The following is a 13,705-nucleotide window of genomic DNA, read 5'->3' on the forward strand; positions in this document are numbered from 1 at the left end:
TTCTTTCTTTCTTTCTTTCTTTCTTTCTTTTTGACAAATTAATCAAAATATCAATGTAGGGAGGTTGAGAGAGAGTATGTAACCATTTGTTAAAAAATTATAAAAACCGTTATCATCAATACAGATATAAAGCAACATCCCTAGTTGTATAACACAGAGAAAACCTGTAGTTTGTGCCAGTATCTCTATCCATTTCTACGTATCTGACCCAACCCTGTAAAAGCAAAAGTGTTGCGTTGCACCGAATCTGTGACTGTCTATTTAAACGATCTTTGATAGCGTCTGTGCGTCAATTGACGCTACCAGCCAACAGGAAACACGTCACAATTATTGTTTTTTCATCAATGTTCACTAATATTTTAACAATTAAAAACTCTCCGTTTTTGGTGTTACATTTATTTAAAGGTATTTTCTTTAAGCACTGTTCCTATAAAGTTCGCGAACAGAAAATTAATCATATTACAGCGTCCAAAGGGTTAAGCGTCTACAGGAAGTTTATCCCTGGCGTGTATAAAGACGCTTCCTGTACTCCTCTTGAAAGAAACATATTTTGAAACATTCATGGCTTGACGATACATAAAAATACACGAAGCAAATAAACAACAGCCCAAGATGAACTACGTACCAGGGACGGCAAGCCTTATTGACGACATCGACAGTAAGTCTGAGAGGAGGATCCGCTCGCTCGCACGTAGAGATGTTTTTCTAAAAAAAAAAAAGAAAGAAACGTTTCAAGATGTGGCATCGTGTCTGACACAAACTGGACCCATTTGTAACCGTTTAATGTTGCAATTAAACATGCTTGTGTTGCAGAGAAGCACCTGGTGCTGCTCCGAGATGGAAGAACACTGATCGGTTACCTCAGAAGCATTGATCAGTTTGGTATAACTCATTTAATTACATCCCACTTATGTTTACTTATATTGGCTGCAAAACACAAGCCAAAGTATTTTAGCTAATTCAAGAGATGCTCAATTTAAATATTCATACATTCCTACTATTTATTGTTTTTATTTTAATTTTAAAGTGTCATTCTTTGTAATACTGCACTTTAATTCACTAACCTGTTTCTCTTGTCCTCACAGCCAATTTAGTTTTCCATCAGACAGTTGAGCGCATCCACGTGGGGAAAAAATTTGGTGATATCCCCAGAGGAATATTCATTGTGAGAGGAGAGAATGTGGTGCTGCTTGGAGAGATAGTAAGTGGGAATATCCTTATTTTATTGTAACTGTGTGTGTGTGTGTGTGTGTGTGTGTGTGTGTGTTTGGATGATGCAAGTAGGTGAAATTATATTTAAAACAAAAATTTTTTTTAATTGGGATTAGGGCTAGGCGATATGTACCAAAAGTTATATCCTGATATATTTAGGCTGAATATCCATATATGATATATATTCGGATATTTTTATCGCAAAGTGAGAGAAAATGTTAAGTTAAAGTCAAAGCCAATTGTTACATGTCACAAGTAGTTTTATTGAAGCAGTTTATATAAGTGAACTTTAATACTGTATAACAGTACCATTTAAAAAAAAAAAAAAATAAAAAATAAAGTAAAATAGCCTATGAAACTAAATAGGCCAGTCATTTTCTGAAATAAATATATTTATATGAGAAAAGAATAACAAACGTTACCAAATAACTAAATATGACAAACCCTAGTAAGGGCAGCATTTATTTTTTATATATATATATATATATATATATAAAGGAAGAAAAAAAAACAACTATACCGATATATGTGATATGGTCTAATTCCTAATTTAAAAATATATCTATATATTTTTTATAGCGATATATCACCCAGCCCTTATTGGGATTTAACAACAGTGGATGGCGAGTAACCATGCAAATAATAATTTGGCACAAATTAAAGTTAAAAGTTAAAGTTGAGGTTCAAATAACCATGTTGCCTTGTTATAGCATGAGATTGTCGAGTCTATATTTTTATTGCTTATCCTATGAGTGTATTTTTAATCCTTCTAGTTTGTATGAAAACAAAAAGTAAACATTATATGTATTTAATTACCTAAACTAATGTTTATGTTGCAAATATTTCCAGGCAGTTAGTCACTAAGTTATAGGCATGGGTATCGATACTGTTATTGATACTTCTCTCAATAGCTTGGTGCAGAAATAAAACTGTGAAAAGATTGAACAGTAGCCCACATTCTTAAACATTTTGCCCTGATTGCAGCTTCGTCATCATAACGGGGTTTGTCCAGGAACTTATTGCTATTTCAGTCCTGCAGGAACTAGTATTAATATAGTTTTCAATGCCATTTTGATTTACTGAACAATGCTATAAAATGAAATGTATAAACACAGTAAGATATCTGAAACCTACTAAAACAGTTCTACTAACAGTTCCATTAAGAACATTAAAAAGAGTTCAATTAACTGAAACATCTTTAATATTTAATTTATGTCATCATCATGCATCTTTAAAGTGTGTGGATTTGTGCACTGACACCTTAAACACATTGCAGGCACATTACAGTGACAGTATAGGACCTTCTAGGCCTGCACAACTTGACTCTGCACCTCCCTCTATAAATATGCTTCATGCATTCAGTCACAGATCAGCAGCACAGCATCTGCAGCTGCAGACGATGTACAGTATGCAGAGTATAGCAATCCATGTAGTCATTGAAGAAAAAATCCACCAAAGTTATGGGCTTAACAGTGTTTGATCATGTTATACCATTTTTTTTTTTGATGAGGCACTGTGATGTGTGTGATGTTTAAAATCGTATGTGGTGGAGAGGTTTGCGCTAGCTTGATAATTACACTGAGTTGCTATGTCACTTTATTACTCATATTTAATTTATTATAATTGCTGGGGGAAAAAAGGGAAATGTGGGTGGGGGTTAAGTCTGCACAGAGTCTGGGTTTGTGGTTGAGCAGGACTTATGTATGAAGACATAGGAGTGCATAAAAAAAAGAATAAATCTGTAAGGGAAGGAGAAAAAGAATGGAACTATAAAGACAAATTAAAAAAATCAAAGAATATAAGCATTTTAATTTCACAGCAAAAGTAAATGGTGAAGAGAATAAGTAAAAATAAAGGGATTAAAATGAATAAATGATATTATATTACAATTTTATAAAAAACAGAAAAGTAGTTTATGCAATAATTAATGCATATTTTTATATATGTATAAATATATAAAGAAATAAATTAAGAAGTGATAAATTAAACGTAAATGAAAATGCTTATTGTTTTAAAAAATGCATTTGTCTTTATAATTCCACATTTGAGTATTCTTTTATTTATTCGTCTTTATGTTAATACATTTATTTTCAAATTCTTTTTTTATTGCATTACTTTGACAGTTGTATTATGACTCCATACTGGTGTCTTTTCATATTTATTAGGTGAGATTAGGGTTGTCAAAGGTATCGATACTAAAACGTTGTATCCGGATATGATACTCATTTTCAAAAGATCCATCGATCCAACAACTTATTAAGCAGCTAAGCCATACAACCTCAAAATATTTTTCTAATTGTTATTGTTTATTGTACATATTTATTTTTTGCACTACCTCAGACCTGAAGCTTGTTATCATAGTTGCAGTTTCTTTTTGCACAACTGTTTTTTATTATAATACAAACCTGTGGTTCTGTTAATTTTTACATGTTGCATTTTTCTTGTTGACAAAAATATTTCTGTTAAATTTTGGGGTCTTTGTTTTTATCCTTGTGGTATCAAAAATGGTATCGAATATTTTCCTTAGTATCGGTATCGAGTTGAAAATTTTAGTATCATGACAACCCTAGGTGAGATACTGGATGATCACATTTGGTCAGCTGTAGACAAGTCCAAGTCAGCAAGAAAATATTTGCATAATTGTTAAAAAGGTTCTTGTACTGGGCTTTAATCTGAAGTTCTTATTGGAGGTAAGAGCACACAGTTATACATATGTGTGATAAGTTTGTTACGAGCCTGTGACAGATGAAACATTGTCCCTGTCTCTGTAGGACGTGGATAAGCCCTGCGACACGGTCCTGCAGCAGGTCTCCATCGAAGAGATCCTGGAGGAGCAGCGGTTGCAGCAGCAAACTAAACAGGAGACGGAGAAAGTGAAAATGCAGGCCCTGAAGGACCGAGGCCTTTCCATCCCCAAAGCTGACAACTTAGATGAATACTAACACAGATTCCACAATCCTCTTTCTCAGTTTGTAACAGACTGTTTAGTTTTACGTTGAATTTAAGTTCATGAGAGCACAAGAATGTTTTTTCTTTTTTATGGGTACAAGGCTTCATCATGCTGGGCCTGTATACTGTTGTATACTGTATGAAATTCATTTGAATTATTTGGAGGAAAAAGGATGTGATGGCTGCTCTCAGTTTTGCAGATCCTTACAGAAAGAAATGAAAGAATCATGTTTATGTAAGTCTGTTGGCAATTTAGCATTTATTTAACAGCAGCACTTTCTCATTTGTCAGTCATGTCTTGAGCCTTTTTATTTGGAGATATGTGGGCCTGCTATTAACAAAAACTACATGCTATGCTCCATTAAAAGAGTTTAGTTTTTCATTATGGAAGGCGTGCTTGGAGAAATTTCTGTCGACACACCACATGACCCTGTTTGCCATTTTGTTTGCCTTTTTATATTTAATGCTCTATTGAGGCATTAAAGGCTGAATTATTTGGGCCCATAGCAGCAAGTGTCCTGATGGTGCCACAATGCATTGGGTGGATAATGAGACAGTGGGCCCGTGGGATGTGCAGTAGGCCCCACCACCTGTCCTACATAATAACAAGAGAAACATTTCAGTTGTTTAGCCTTTTCTCGTTGTTTTGTGTCTCTTCGTAGTTGTTTTAAGGCCTGTTTCTTAAAGCTAGATCAGATAAATCAGGCTTATTTCAGTTAGTCTGACTAATTTCAGTGAACAGTTCCTTAAACAAACGAACTGAGCTTGAACTATGCTGACTTGTACTGAATCAACTGAAAATGAGGCAAGCTAACCAAAATAAGCCTGACTGTTTTAGTAAACTGACTTTATGGAACAGTCCCTTGGTCTTTTTTATAGTCTTCCCCTGTGGTTGTTTTACCCATATTTGTTGTATCTTGAGTAGTTTTGTCTCTTTGTAGTCACTTTGCGTCTCTTTGTGGTCATTTTGACTCCCCTTGCAGTTGCTCTGTGTCTCTTTCTGGTCATTTTGTGTCTTTGCAGCTTGTATGCATGTTTTTGTACCGGTCTCTTTGTAGGCTAGTCTTTTTGTGCATCTTTGTTGTCGTTTTATGTTTCTTTTTAGTCGTTTTTGCATCTCTTCCTGCTTTGTCTGTGTCTCTTTGAGTGACATTCTGCAGGTGAAGGCCTGAGGGGGCCACTGTGCTCAATAGGGCCTGTTCAGTAATGCATCCATCCATCCATGCCATAATGCCAACAAGCAAACTATGTTGCACGTTGCAATATGATATCAAACGTGAGATTTGTGCATCTGTTACGCTTATCTTAGAGGAAAGTTTATAATTAATGAGATAGATTAATTGTAGGCAGGTGGCATATCTATCAGTGCATCAAACTACAGTATGTCCTGTTTATGAAGATAATAAGCACGTGCGGAGAAATCGATCCCAGCTGCCTTCACCAGTCAATAACATCTTGTTAATCGTTTGGACGGACACAGTAAGTTAATATAAAACAGGCACCCTTTGACGGCTTCAGTCGGCCCTTTACACTGGCTGCCACAGCAGGCAGGTTGGCGGTATTCAGGCCTACTGGGTGGCATGAACTCTTAAACGAGTTATCGTGGTACCACGTGAATCAGTCTTCCGCCGAGATTCAACGTATGTTGAGTTTTTTCTGTGAACACTGTACAGCAGCCTGCATGCAAAAAAAAAAAAAAAGTTTCCAGAAAGACGTCAAGCTATGTGCAGTTACAGCTGTGTGATTTCCGGGCAACTTTCAAAATAAAAGTCCACAACTCCATAAAATGAATTCTACTGAAGGCAACATGGCCACAAGCCGCAACATAAAGTCAAGCACACATTAATCCATTAAAAACTGTATAGGCTATGATTCTGAAATTGGACATTTTGCATACTATTACTTTAAGTGGGTCACTTTAAATCTGTAGTTTGTCTATTTTGTACTTAAGTATGGTGGCGGGGTATTACAGCATATTATCAAGACAAAGGCTTTTAGAATATTAATTAGATACAATTTGATTTAGTGAGTTTTCAAGCAAAGATGCCACAAAAATCTGTCTTTTCAAATGTAATCTGTTTTCCTTCATCTTCTGTGACAATAAATTCAATATTTGTAGGTGCTGGAATACCGGAAAATGCAAACTAAAGAAATATGATGAACATTAGAGCTAATAAAAAAATATATAACTATAAGTTGCTGCTCCATACAGCTGTATATTTTCATAGTCCACCTCCTGCTGTAGCATCACAGTCTCAAATCACCTTTATCTACTTGTGACTTGACTATCAAAACATTTTTAGATTAAGTCAAGGACAAGACTAATATAAATAGTATTGGGTGTCTTCTGTAAACCTCAGCAGTGTACAGATGCTCTTAACAAGTGACACGTCCTCCCTTGTGTTTGACATGTCAGCATGTCTTAAAGCTAGTAAAAATGTTAAATCTTAAGAGGCATTATTGATGCATCCATCATACTAAGACATCTTATAGGCTATTATGTAGTTCATCATGTAGGAATTCTACCACCAGAGGGAGTCTTTACCTTTTGCCCACTCTATATTCAATACCGCATTAATTTGCTGATTTGTGTCATTACAATTGACACAATGTGGAGTTTAAGCCACACTTCTGCATATAAATCACATATCATATATCACTTTTCACTATACATGTATACATTTAATACAATCTTATTCTGTTTACGTTCAGATAACTCCTTTGCAATACTGTTAAAACAACTTAAATACTTTATTTATCTTTCTTGTACATTTTTTCGCCCTATATTCCAACCTGCACGTTTTGCACGTTTGTTTTGTGTTATATACTGATTTTGCTTTACTTGCATGCTTTTTAAAAACAGTTTTTTAATGTCAGAAGGTAACTGAGGCCTTTAACTATTATTGCTGAAGGCTGCTTCTGCAATTATAGCACATGTGATAGGAACGGATGTAATATTCATACAAGTAAGGATTTTCTCTTTGCAACATCAACTTCTGTTTCTGGCTACAATTCTGCCAGAAAAAGAAATCTTCGTAGTATGCTTTTATATTGGTGATAAATTAGCTCCACGTCCGGCTGATGTTGTTTTCGTCTCCGGCTTGACGCAGCTGTGCCACAGAGGCCCAGCCCATTTTGATTACGCACCAACAGGGGAGGGGGGCGCGCTGATGTCCTCTCTGGTGCGCTCAACCAACCCCTGCTGTTGTAATGTAAAGCTGGTAGTGTCCTGGTGTACCGCTGGAAAGAATCCGCTGTAAAGGACCCGGTTTGCATATATCGGTGCTTCCAACTTAGATATTCTCTGCATCGGAGAGATTCTGCAGCCAAATTACGCATGGAATGGTTTTGGGGGGATTGGAGTAGAAATGCAGCGCCGCACTTCCAGCCCACAACAAGAACCATGCCCAGCTTACATTGCAAGCAAATCTATGACATCCTGTTTTATCCATTACGACTTTGATATGAGTGAAATTTGCTCGGATACCGACGAGGAGTGAAGAAGAAACACACAGCGAACAAGCTGAAGGACGTTGTTTTCGCTGCAGACGCTTGTGAACCGAAAACCTCTGCATTTAGGATTTTTTTTTTGATGGAGCTGGAGAATATAGTAGCCAACACTGTACTGCTAAAAGCGAGAGAGGGTAAGTTGTCACATAAATGAGCTAAGTGCAAACAGTAAGTGGGCCTGTCTGTGTCACATTTTGCGCTCAATATGCAGAAAAGGTGGGAATAATCGTACTGATGACGGCAGTAGGTAGGTAGTCTGCGGACTCAGTAGCCCACAGAAGGTAAATCCTACAGATGCAACACAAAAAGGCTCGTATGCAGTAATACACATATCATGAACACATCTCACTCGCCTGGTGATCAATTTTAACTTTAAAATCAATGTCACGGATCATTTTACCCTCACCAATTGACAGATCATATGCGTTTTCCCACATATGTAAGGGGGAGGGAGGGGGGAGATCTGCCTCCCACATCCGCTTTCGCTGTCTGTGCAAATGAATGCGCTCTTTCGCAACGTTATACATGCTGAGGCACACATTGAAGCAGTGCATAACTCTTTATACAGAGAGAATACACTAGTGTAGGATGGCTGGCCCACACTTGTGATCTGATGATGTGAGTGGTGTTGAAATCTGTGTGTGAGGCCTGCACAGAGAGATCCTGGTGATCAGGTGTAGAAGTGTATCAGGGTAGAAACGGTGCTGGTGCATAAGAAGGCCAGAGTGAGACTATAGTCCCATTTAAAGGTATATAGTGGAAGTAATGCCTCTTTTTGAGGAAGCCATGGTTGTGCTGAGGGCAGGATGAACGCCTGCAGGTAAACATCATACATCTCCTATTTACCCTTATCTGAACAAAATAAACTAAGAAATAATATTCAGAAGTAGACAAAATGAAATTGCTGGGGAAAAAAAAAGAAAAATAAACATCATGCAGCCTGAGGCAATGAACGTCCTCTGAAGGTCCATGAATTTCTTTTGTACACCAGCATCATACTTCCATGGAATCCTGTGGCCTGAGTGTGTCACACTTAAGTCATTTCAGACTAAATTACGCAACTCTTTTACAAGCAATGCTCTAAATTCCGAGTAACTTAGATTATTTGGAACTCACTCTAACAAGTGCAGACACAAGTTTGGTTGTAGGGCTGCGTGGTGGAGCAAATGAATGAATACATCTTTTTGAACGACTCTTTTTAGTGTCCTATATGTACCAAGTCAGCTTGTCCAATGTACCAAGTGCTGATGAATCTACAAAAATGCAACAACCAATGAATGAGCAGGAATCGTTTTCTCAAACGAGGTCCACAAGTGAGACAGCTCTCCAGATTTCTGCAACATTGTGTTGAGCTGACAGCCCACCTACATACAAGTGGGATGTTCAACCAATGGAAATATAAAATTAATATTTGATCTTTTACTAATAATGTAAACTTAAACATCATTGGTAATGCATTGAAGAGAAGTTTTGTAGGTCGGGCAGCACTAGCTGTTGAACATGCATGTAGTATAATGAAGTGTCATGAAGAAACTAAGGCTAAATTTTGCAAAACGGATCAAAACTCGAAGGAACCAATACTGTGGAAAGATTCGGTCCACCCATCACTATTTGTTTCATGTGGCAGCGGCCTCTGTGGAGTTGTGCGGTGACGCAGGAGAAGACTGTGCTCCTCTGGCAGCTCCTTCCATTTATCTCACATGATGACACAGGGAAAAAAAGGGGGCTAGTCTAGGGAGAGAGCAGAGAGAGAGTTTCATGGGAATTAATGGAGTAATAAAGTGAAACAGGAAGCTGACATGCTGTCAAAACCCTTAACGACGGACACATTCGCCTGCGGGTCAATCTGGACGTTTTGTTTTATGGGGGCAGAGCACAAATGGGCCGGGTGTATTAAGCTTCATGAATTAATAAGAGCAGTTAATGACCCATGACAGATCTCGCTTGTCCCAGCTGCTCCATTGGTGCTCATCCAGTCACGGCCCTGACTTTGTGTGGGAGAGAAAGGGCCTTTTACAATTTCACATTAAGGGATGAGACGGTTCTTTGAGTTAATAGCTGAGGCACGACTTTCTCCGCAGCTTGATCAATGGCCCTACAAATGCAGCCGTGTGAGAGTAGATCAACAGTTGAGTTTAAATTTGTTGCAGTGCACACTGAAGCGTGTCACAGGTTGTTGTGAGTGTCCTTTAACTGTGTGAGTCATTAGAGGTTTTATCTTACAGGGCCCGGTGCCAAAGAGATCCCTGCAGTGTGCTGGTGGTAACTCTCCTGCTTCTCACTCATATGTATAAGGCTTAACGCTATAACTTTTAAAAGTGGTGGCCAGGCTGGCAGCCAGACATCAGCTTTTAGTTGCCGAAACTGAAAATATGTTTGCCATCTTTAGTTACCTTTTATAGATTGAGTAAGTAAGATACTATCCAGTTGTATGTATTATGCGTGAAATAATAATAAATATATGACATGAAAGAGAAAAAGCTTTATGACAGTATTTTCTGTCCAGCTCAGAGATGCTGGGATACTTTGCCTCCAAAGGCTTCATTTGGTGCAGAGTGCATTTGGTTCTTTGTTAGTAAAATCAATTTGTACATTAGTTTGTGTATTGATGGTTAGTTGAACTTTTTACCCCATAGTCAAACAGCTTAATTTGCTTTGCCATGGTCTCTGAAACAGATGCCAGTGTGCGAGCAAGTAAACAAAGCCACGCACGTGCAGCGTTGTCTGACTGTGACAGCCGTATTTAAAAGGTTCTGCGCTGGATATAATGAGAAAAAAATCTCTGGTCCGGGCTTGGATTGCTTCCACACGGCTTCCATCACAACGTGATAAGCAAACATAGAGGTGGCTGAGTCAATGGCGATGGCTTGTACTGCCAGCCACAAGCTTAGTCAGCTGCCAATGGAAGTGATGGGAATGGGAAGTGCTAATGGTATCAGTGCTAACAGAGTAATGAGAGTTAGTTAGCGCCATAGTTAGCTGGCAGTCACCAGCGTGACCTGGCTTCTGCAGGAGAGCGATGCTCATCACCAGGAATCTTAACAAGGGATGCACCATATTGGATGTTTTGCCAATATCGAATATACCGATATTTAACAACTAATTTGGCCAACATTTTTTGCCCTGCCAGTTTCCTCTTGTTTCTCCTTTTCTGTCTTTGCCGCCACAAACTCGTAACGGTTGTGATGGCGGTTCTTGAGATGAACAATTAAGGCTCTAGCTCGCAGCACCAACACTGAGCAGTCATTGCAAATAGCAGTTTTGTTCTCCATTTACGACATTTTAAGAAACTTCCACACCACGGACATCTCGGTTTCTCTCTCTCTCATGTTGAAGTTGAGTCTTTGATCAAAGAAGCAGCAGCCTATTCATTTAGCGGCATATTATATTGGCGGGTATCGGTATCGGCAGATACAGATGACTTGCCGATAATATTGTGCATTCCTAATCTTTACTGTCCGGACTGGGACACCAGTGTTATCAGCGTTTAACCTCCATATAAACACCAATCTCCCTGAGAAGCCTGGTCTAAGCAGTGCAGTTTGCTTTATATGTTAATATGGTTGCCACTAATAGCAACAAAAGGCCAAGAATTTGGTACCAATTTCTCAACATAGTTTTCTTGCGACTGTGACCTTCTAGCCCTGGATATAGAGCAGAGGACATTATACACAGAGGCTGACTTTTGGTCACATAACAGCAACAGTGAGAGGATGTGAATGGATATTTATTGCTGTTTGTTTATGTGAGTGTGTCTCAAACCACAGCTGAAGCGAGAGCCATGCATCCTCTGTCCAAACGCTCCCAGGGACGCACAACAGGAAGGCCCAGTTTCCACTGCAATCTTTGCTGTGTTTTATGCCAGCGTCCTCGCACCACCCAAATCAGTAAAACAGTGTGAGTGGCAGCGAAGCGTAGGAATAAAAAGTGATTGATATCCCCAGGCCAGGAGCGGCACAACAGGCCATGTGCCAACTTCCATCGCTCTGTGGCTCCTCTGTGTCAGGCAGATCTGACAGCACTGGTGCTGGGTTATACCACCAGGACCTTGTGAACACTCCTTGTTGATTAGAGAACCTTTGGATGGGAGATTAAAACAAGCTGGGCCCGGGTAAAACGTATGGATCAGAGAGGATTTACAATCAATATGCTGCTTCATGTTAATCACAGAGTGGAAAATGTAACTCATGGATTTCCAAAGAATAAAAGCTCTGATCATATTGAACCATCTCGTTAAGTGACCGCTGTCTTACATAAAGCCAAATGGTATTATACACTATCAGTTAGATGCAGCCCATAAGCTATTTAATCAAATTGATCGTTACATAACAAACTGAGTGGGCTACTGCCATCCGAGCTTCATCTTCCTGTGGAGCTGCTCTCCGGTCTCTGCGGAAGATACTTTATGGATATGAGTATGCAGTGAAATGAAACACCCCGATCTTCTGCGCGGTCAGATGATACTCAGATGACCGTGACTACCGTAGCTGTTAACCATGTCCGAGCAGCAGGAAATGCTGCTGTTGCTGATGTTAAAAGCTCTGCTGTCTGCATGATCTATGTCAGCTGAGGAAATTGGGGGTCACAGCAGATTGAAATGAAGTTCTGCGATTATTCACGGCTGTTTTTTTTCTGGCGAGATCTGTTCTGATCTGCCTTTTTCTAATGTCAGCTGACACATGGTGACATGGCTAGCAACATTAATACCAGGGTATACTCTAGATTTATGTTTGTGTGTTAGCAGATGAGGGGTGTGGGGGTGAATTCCTTTGTTTAAATGTAACCTGAAGCCAGCTGCTCTGACGAGAGCAACATCAGTGCAGTAGACCCTGAGCCCATTATGTGTGTGTGTGTCTCTGCCTCCCCATTCACAACTCTTGCTGGCAGCAGTCGCAGATTCCAAGCCAGGCGAGCGAACGTCATCGGCTGTCGAAGTGAATGAGAGTAAGGGGGAAAAACTGCATTGCTGCATCCAGATGCCTTTCTTGAATTGCTGTAGCAGAGCTGGGGTATTTAGTTTGGGCTACTAGACTGAATTCCACTCCGATGCCTGCTGGCTTTTGCATTTGGGCTGTTGTGTTTTTGGAGGTTGTGGTTGCGCAAGTAAAAATCAGTTCTGACACATTCGGTGTAAAATTCAGCACAGTGGAGTTCTTCATACAGTGCATTAATGGATATCTCCATATGACCTGAAGTAGTGAAGGATCAGGTTATTTCCATGTAACAACATGAGACGTGATGATGATGGGAACACGGCAGCTGTTCTCTACATTTGGTTTGCTTTTTTTCCCCACTCACTCATCACTTTCTCAGCAAAACTTTTAGATAAATGCCAGAATTGTTGAAAGAATCATTTTGGAAGCAGCACTTTTTACAATCCAGTACACCTTCAGACATTCAACCTCCAGCTACGCCCTCTTATATGACATTTAATTTGTACCTTTGGCAATGCAAAGGGGCTATTTGGATTAGATTGCATGTCTATTTATAGGTCCATTGTACGAAAATGTAATTGGACTATTTGACTTTTTTATTCACTGCACACCCCCTATGTCACTTCAACTACACTAGTTTGGGAACCAATGCTCTACAGTGATACATTTATTTGCTTTTGGCCCATAGAGGAATGTCTTTGGCCCTGTTTTACAACCTAAATATCTTAAAATCTTTTATTTTTAAAGGCTGATATATTATAGTATGGAGCATGAAGAGGCCCGTACCATTTTTGATGTATTTTGCGTAGAAAAACGTGATTTAAAGGCTGTTGCCCATTTATCCCCGGAGCACAATGAGTCAAAATCAGAATTTGGTACAGTTATCTGACACCGGTCCAGAATTATGCAGCTATCAATGAGTCGTTTGTGTGCTAAATTACAAATGGGAGAAAAGCCAATTAGTACCATAATATGATGGTATCAAATCATTTGGGATCCTCCAAAGTGCAACAGGGCCTTCAGAGCCCCAGATTCACATTGCAAAGAGTCCTGAATGGATTCTGTCAAACCAATGATATCATGCTTTTTTGTGCGTGTGT

The 13,705-nt window shown here is 39.1% G+C and overlaps 2 protein-coding genes across 2 annotated transcripts in view; both read left to right on the top strand.

The window, feature by feature from the left end:
- The first annotated feature begins 422 nt into the window (after window positions 1–422).
- lsm1 (LSM1, U6 small nuclear RNA associated) lies at window positions 423–4,546 on the top strand. The gene is made up of 4 exons (XM_059338013.1): window positions 423–658; window positions 814–882; window positions 1,086–1,201; window positions 3,984–4,546. Exons 1-4 carry the CDS (start codon window positions 613–615, stop codon window positions 4,152–4,154), a joined length of 402 nt encoding a protein of 133 aa, XP_059193996.1. The 5' UTR covers window positions 423–612; the 3' UTR covers window positions 4,155–4,546.
- Window positions 4,547–7,332: 2,786 nt separating this feature from the next.
- The window catches only part of grk5l (G protein-coupled receptor kinase 5 like), a 36,577-nt gene continuing 30,204 nt past the window's right edge, over window positions 7,333–13,705 (top strand). Inside the window, exon 1 of the mRNA XM_059337216.1 lies at window positions 7,333–7,805. Within this exon, the coding sequence (XP_059193199.1) occupies window positions 7,754–7,805 (52 nt within the window). The 5' untranslated portion in view covers window positions 7,333–7,753. The remainder of the gene's footprint in view (window positions 7,806–13,705) is intronic.

The sequence above is a fragment of the Centropristis striata genome, chromosome 7 (assembly GCF_030273125.1).
Source record: "Centropristis striata isolate RG_2023a ecotype Rhode Island chromosome 7, C.striata_1.0, whole genome shotgun sequence".
Classification (NCBI taxonomy): Eukaryota; Metazoa; Chordata; class Actinopteri; order Perciformes; family Serranidae; genus Centropristis; species Centropristis striata.

What these genes read in the sequence shown, in the direction of transcription:
- lsm1 (XM_059338013.1), top strand. Translation starts at nt 613, where the DNA reads ATGAACTACGTACCAGGGACGGCAAGCCTTATTGACGACATCGACA. An exon ending in CCTTATTGACGACATCGACA is followed by an intron (nt 659 to 813) that starts GTAAGTCTGAGA and finishes CTTGTGTTGCAG; the next exon opens with AGAAGCACCTGGTGCTGCTC. An exon ending in TGGTGCTGCTTGGAGAGATA is followed by an intron (nt 1,202 to 3,983) that starts GTAAGTGGGAAT and finishes CTGTCTCTGTAG; the next exon opens with GACGTGGATAAGCCCTGCGA.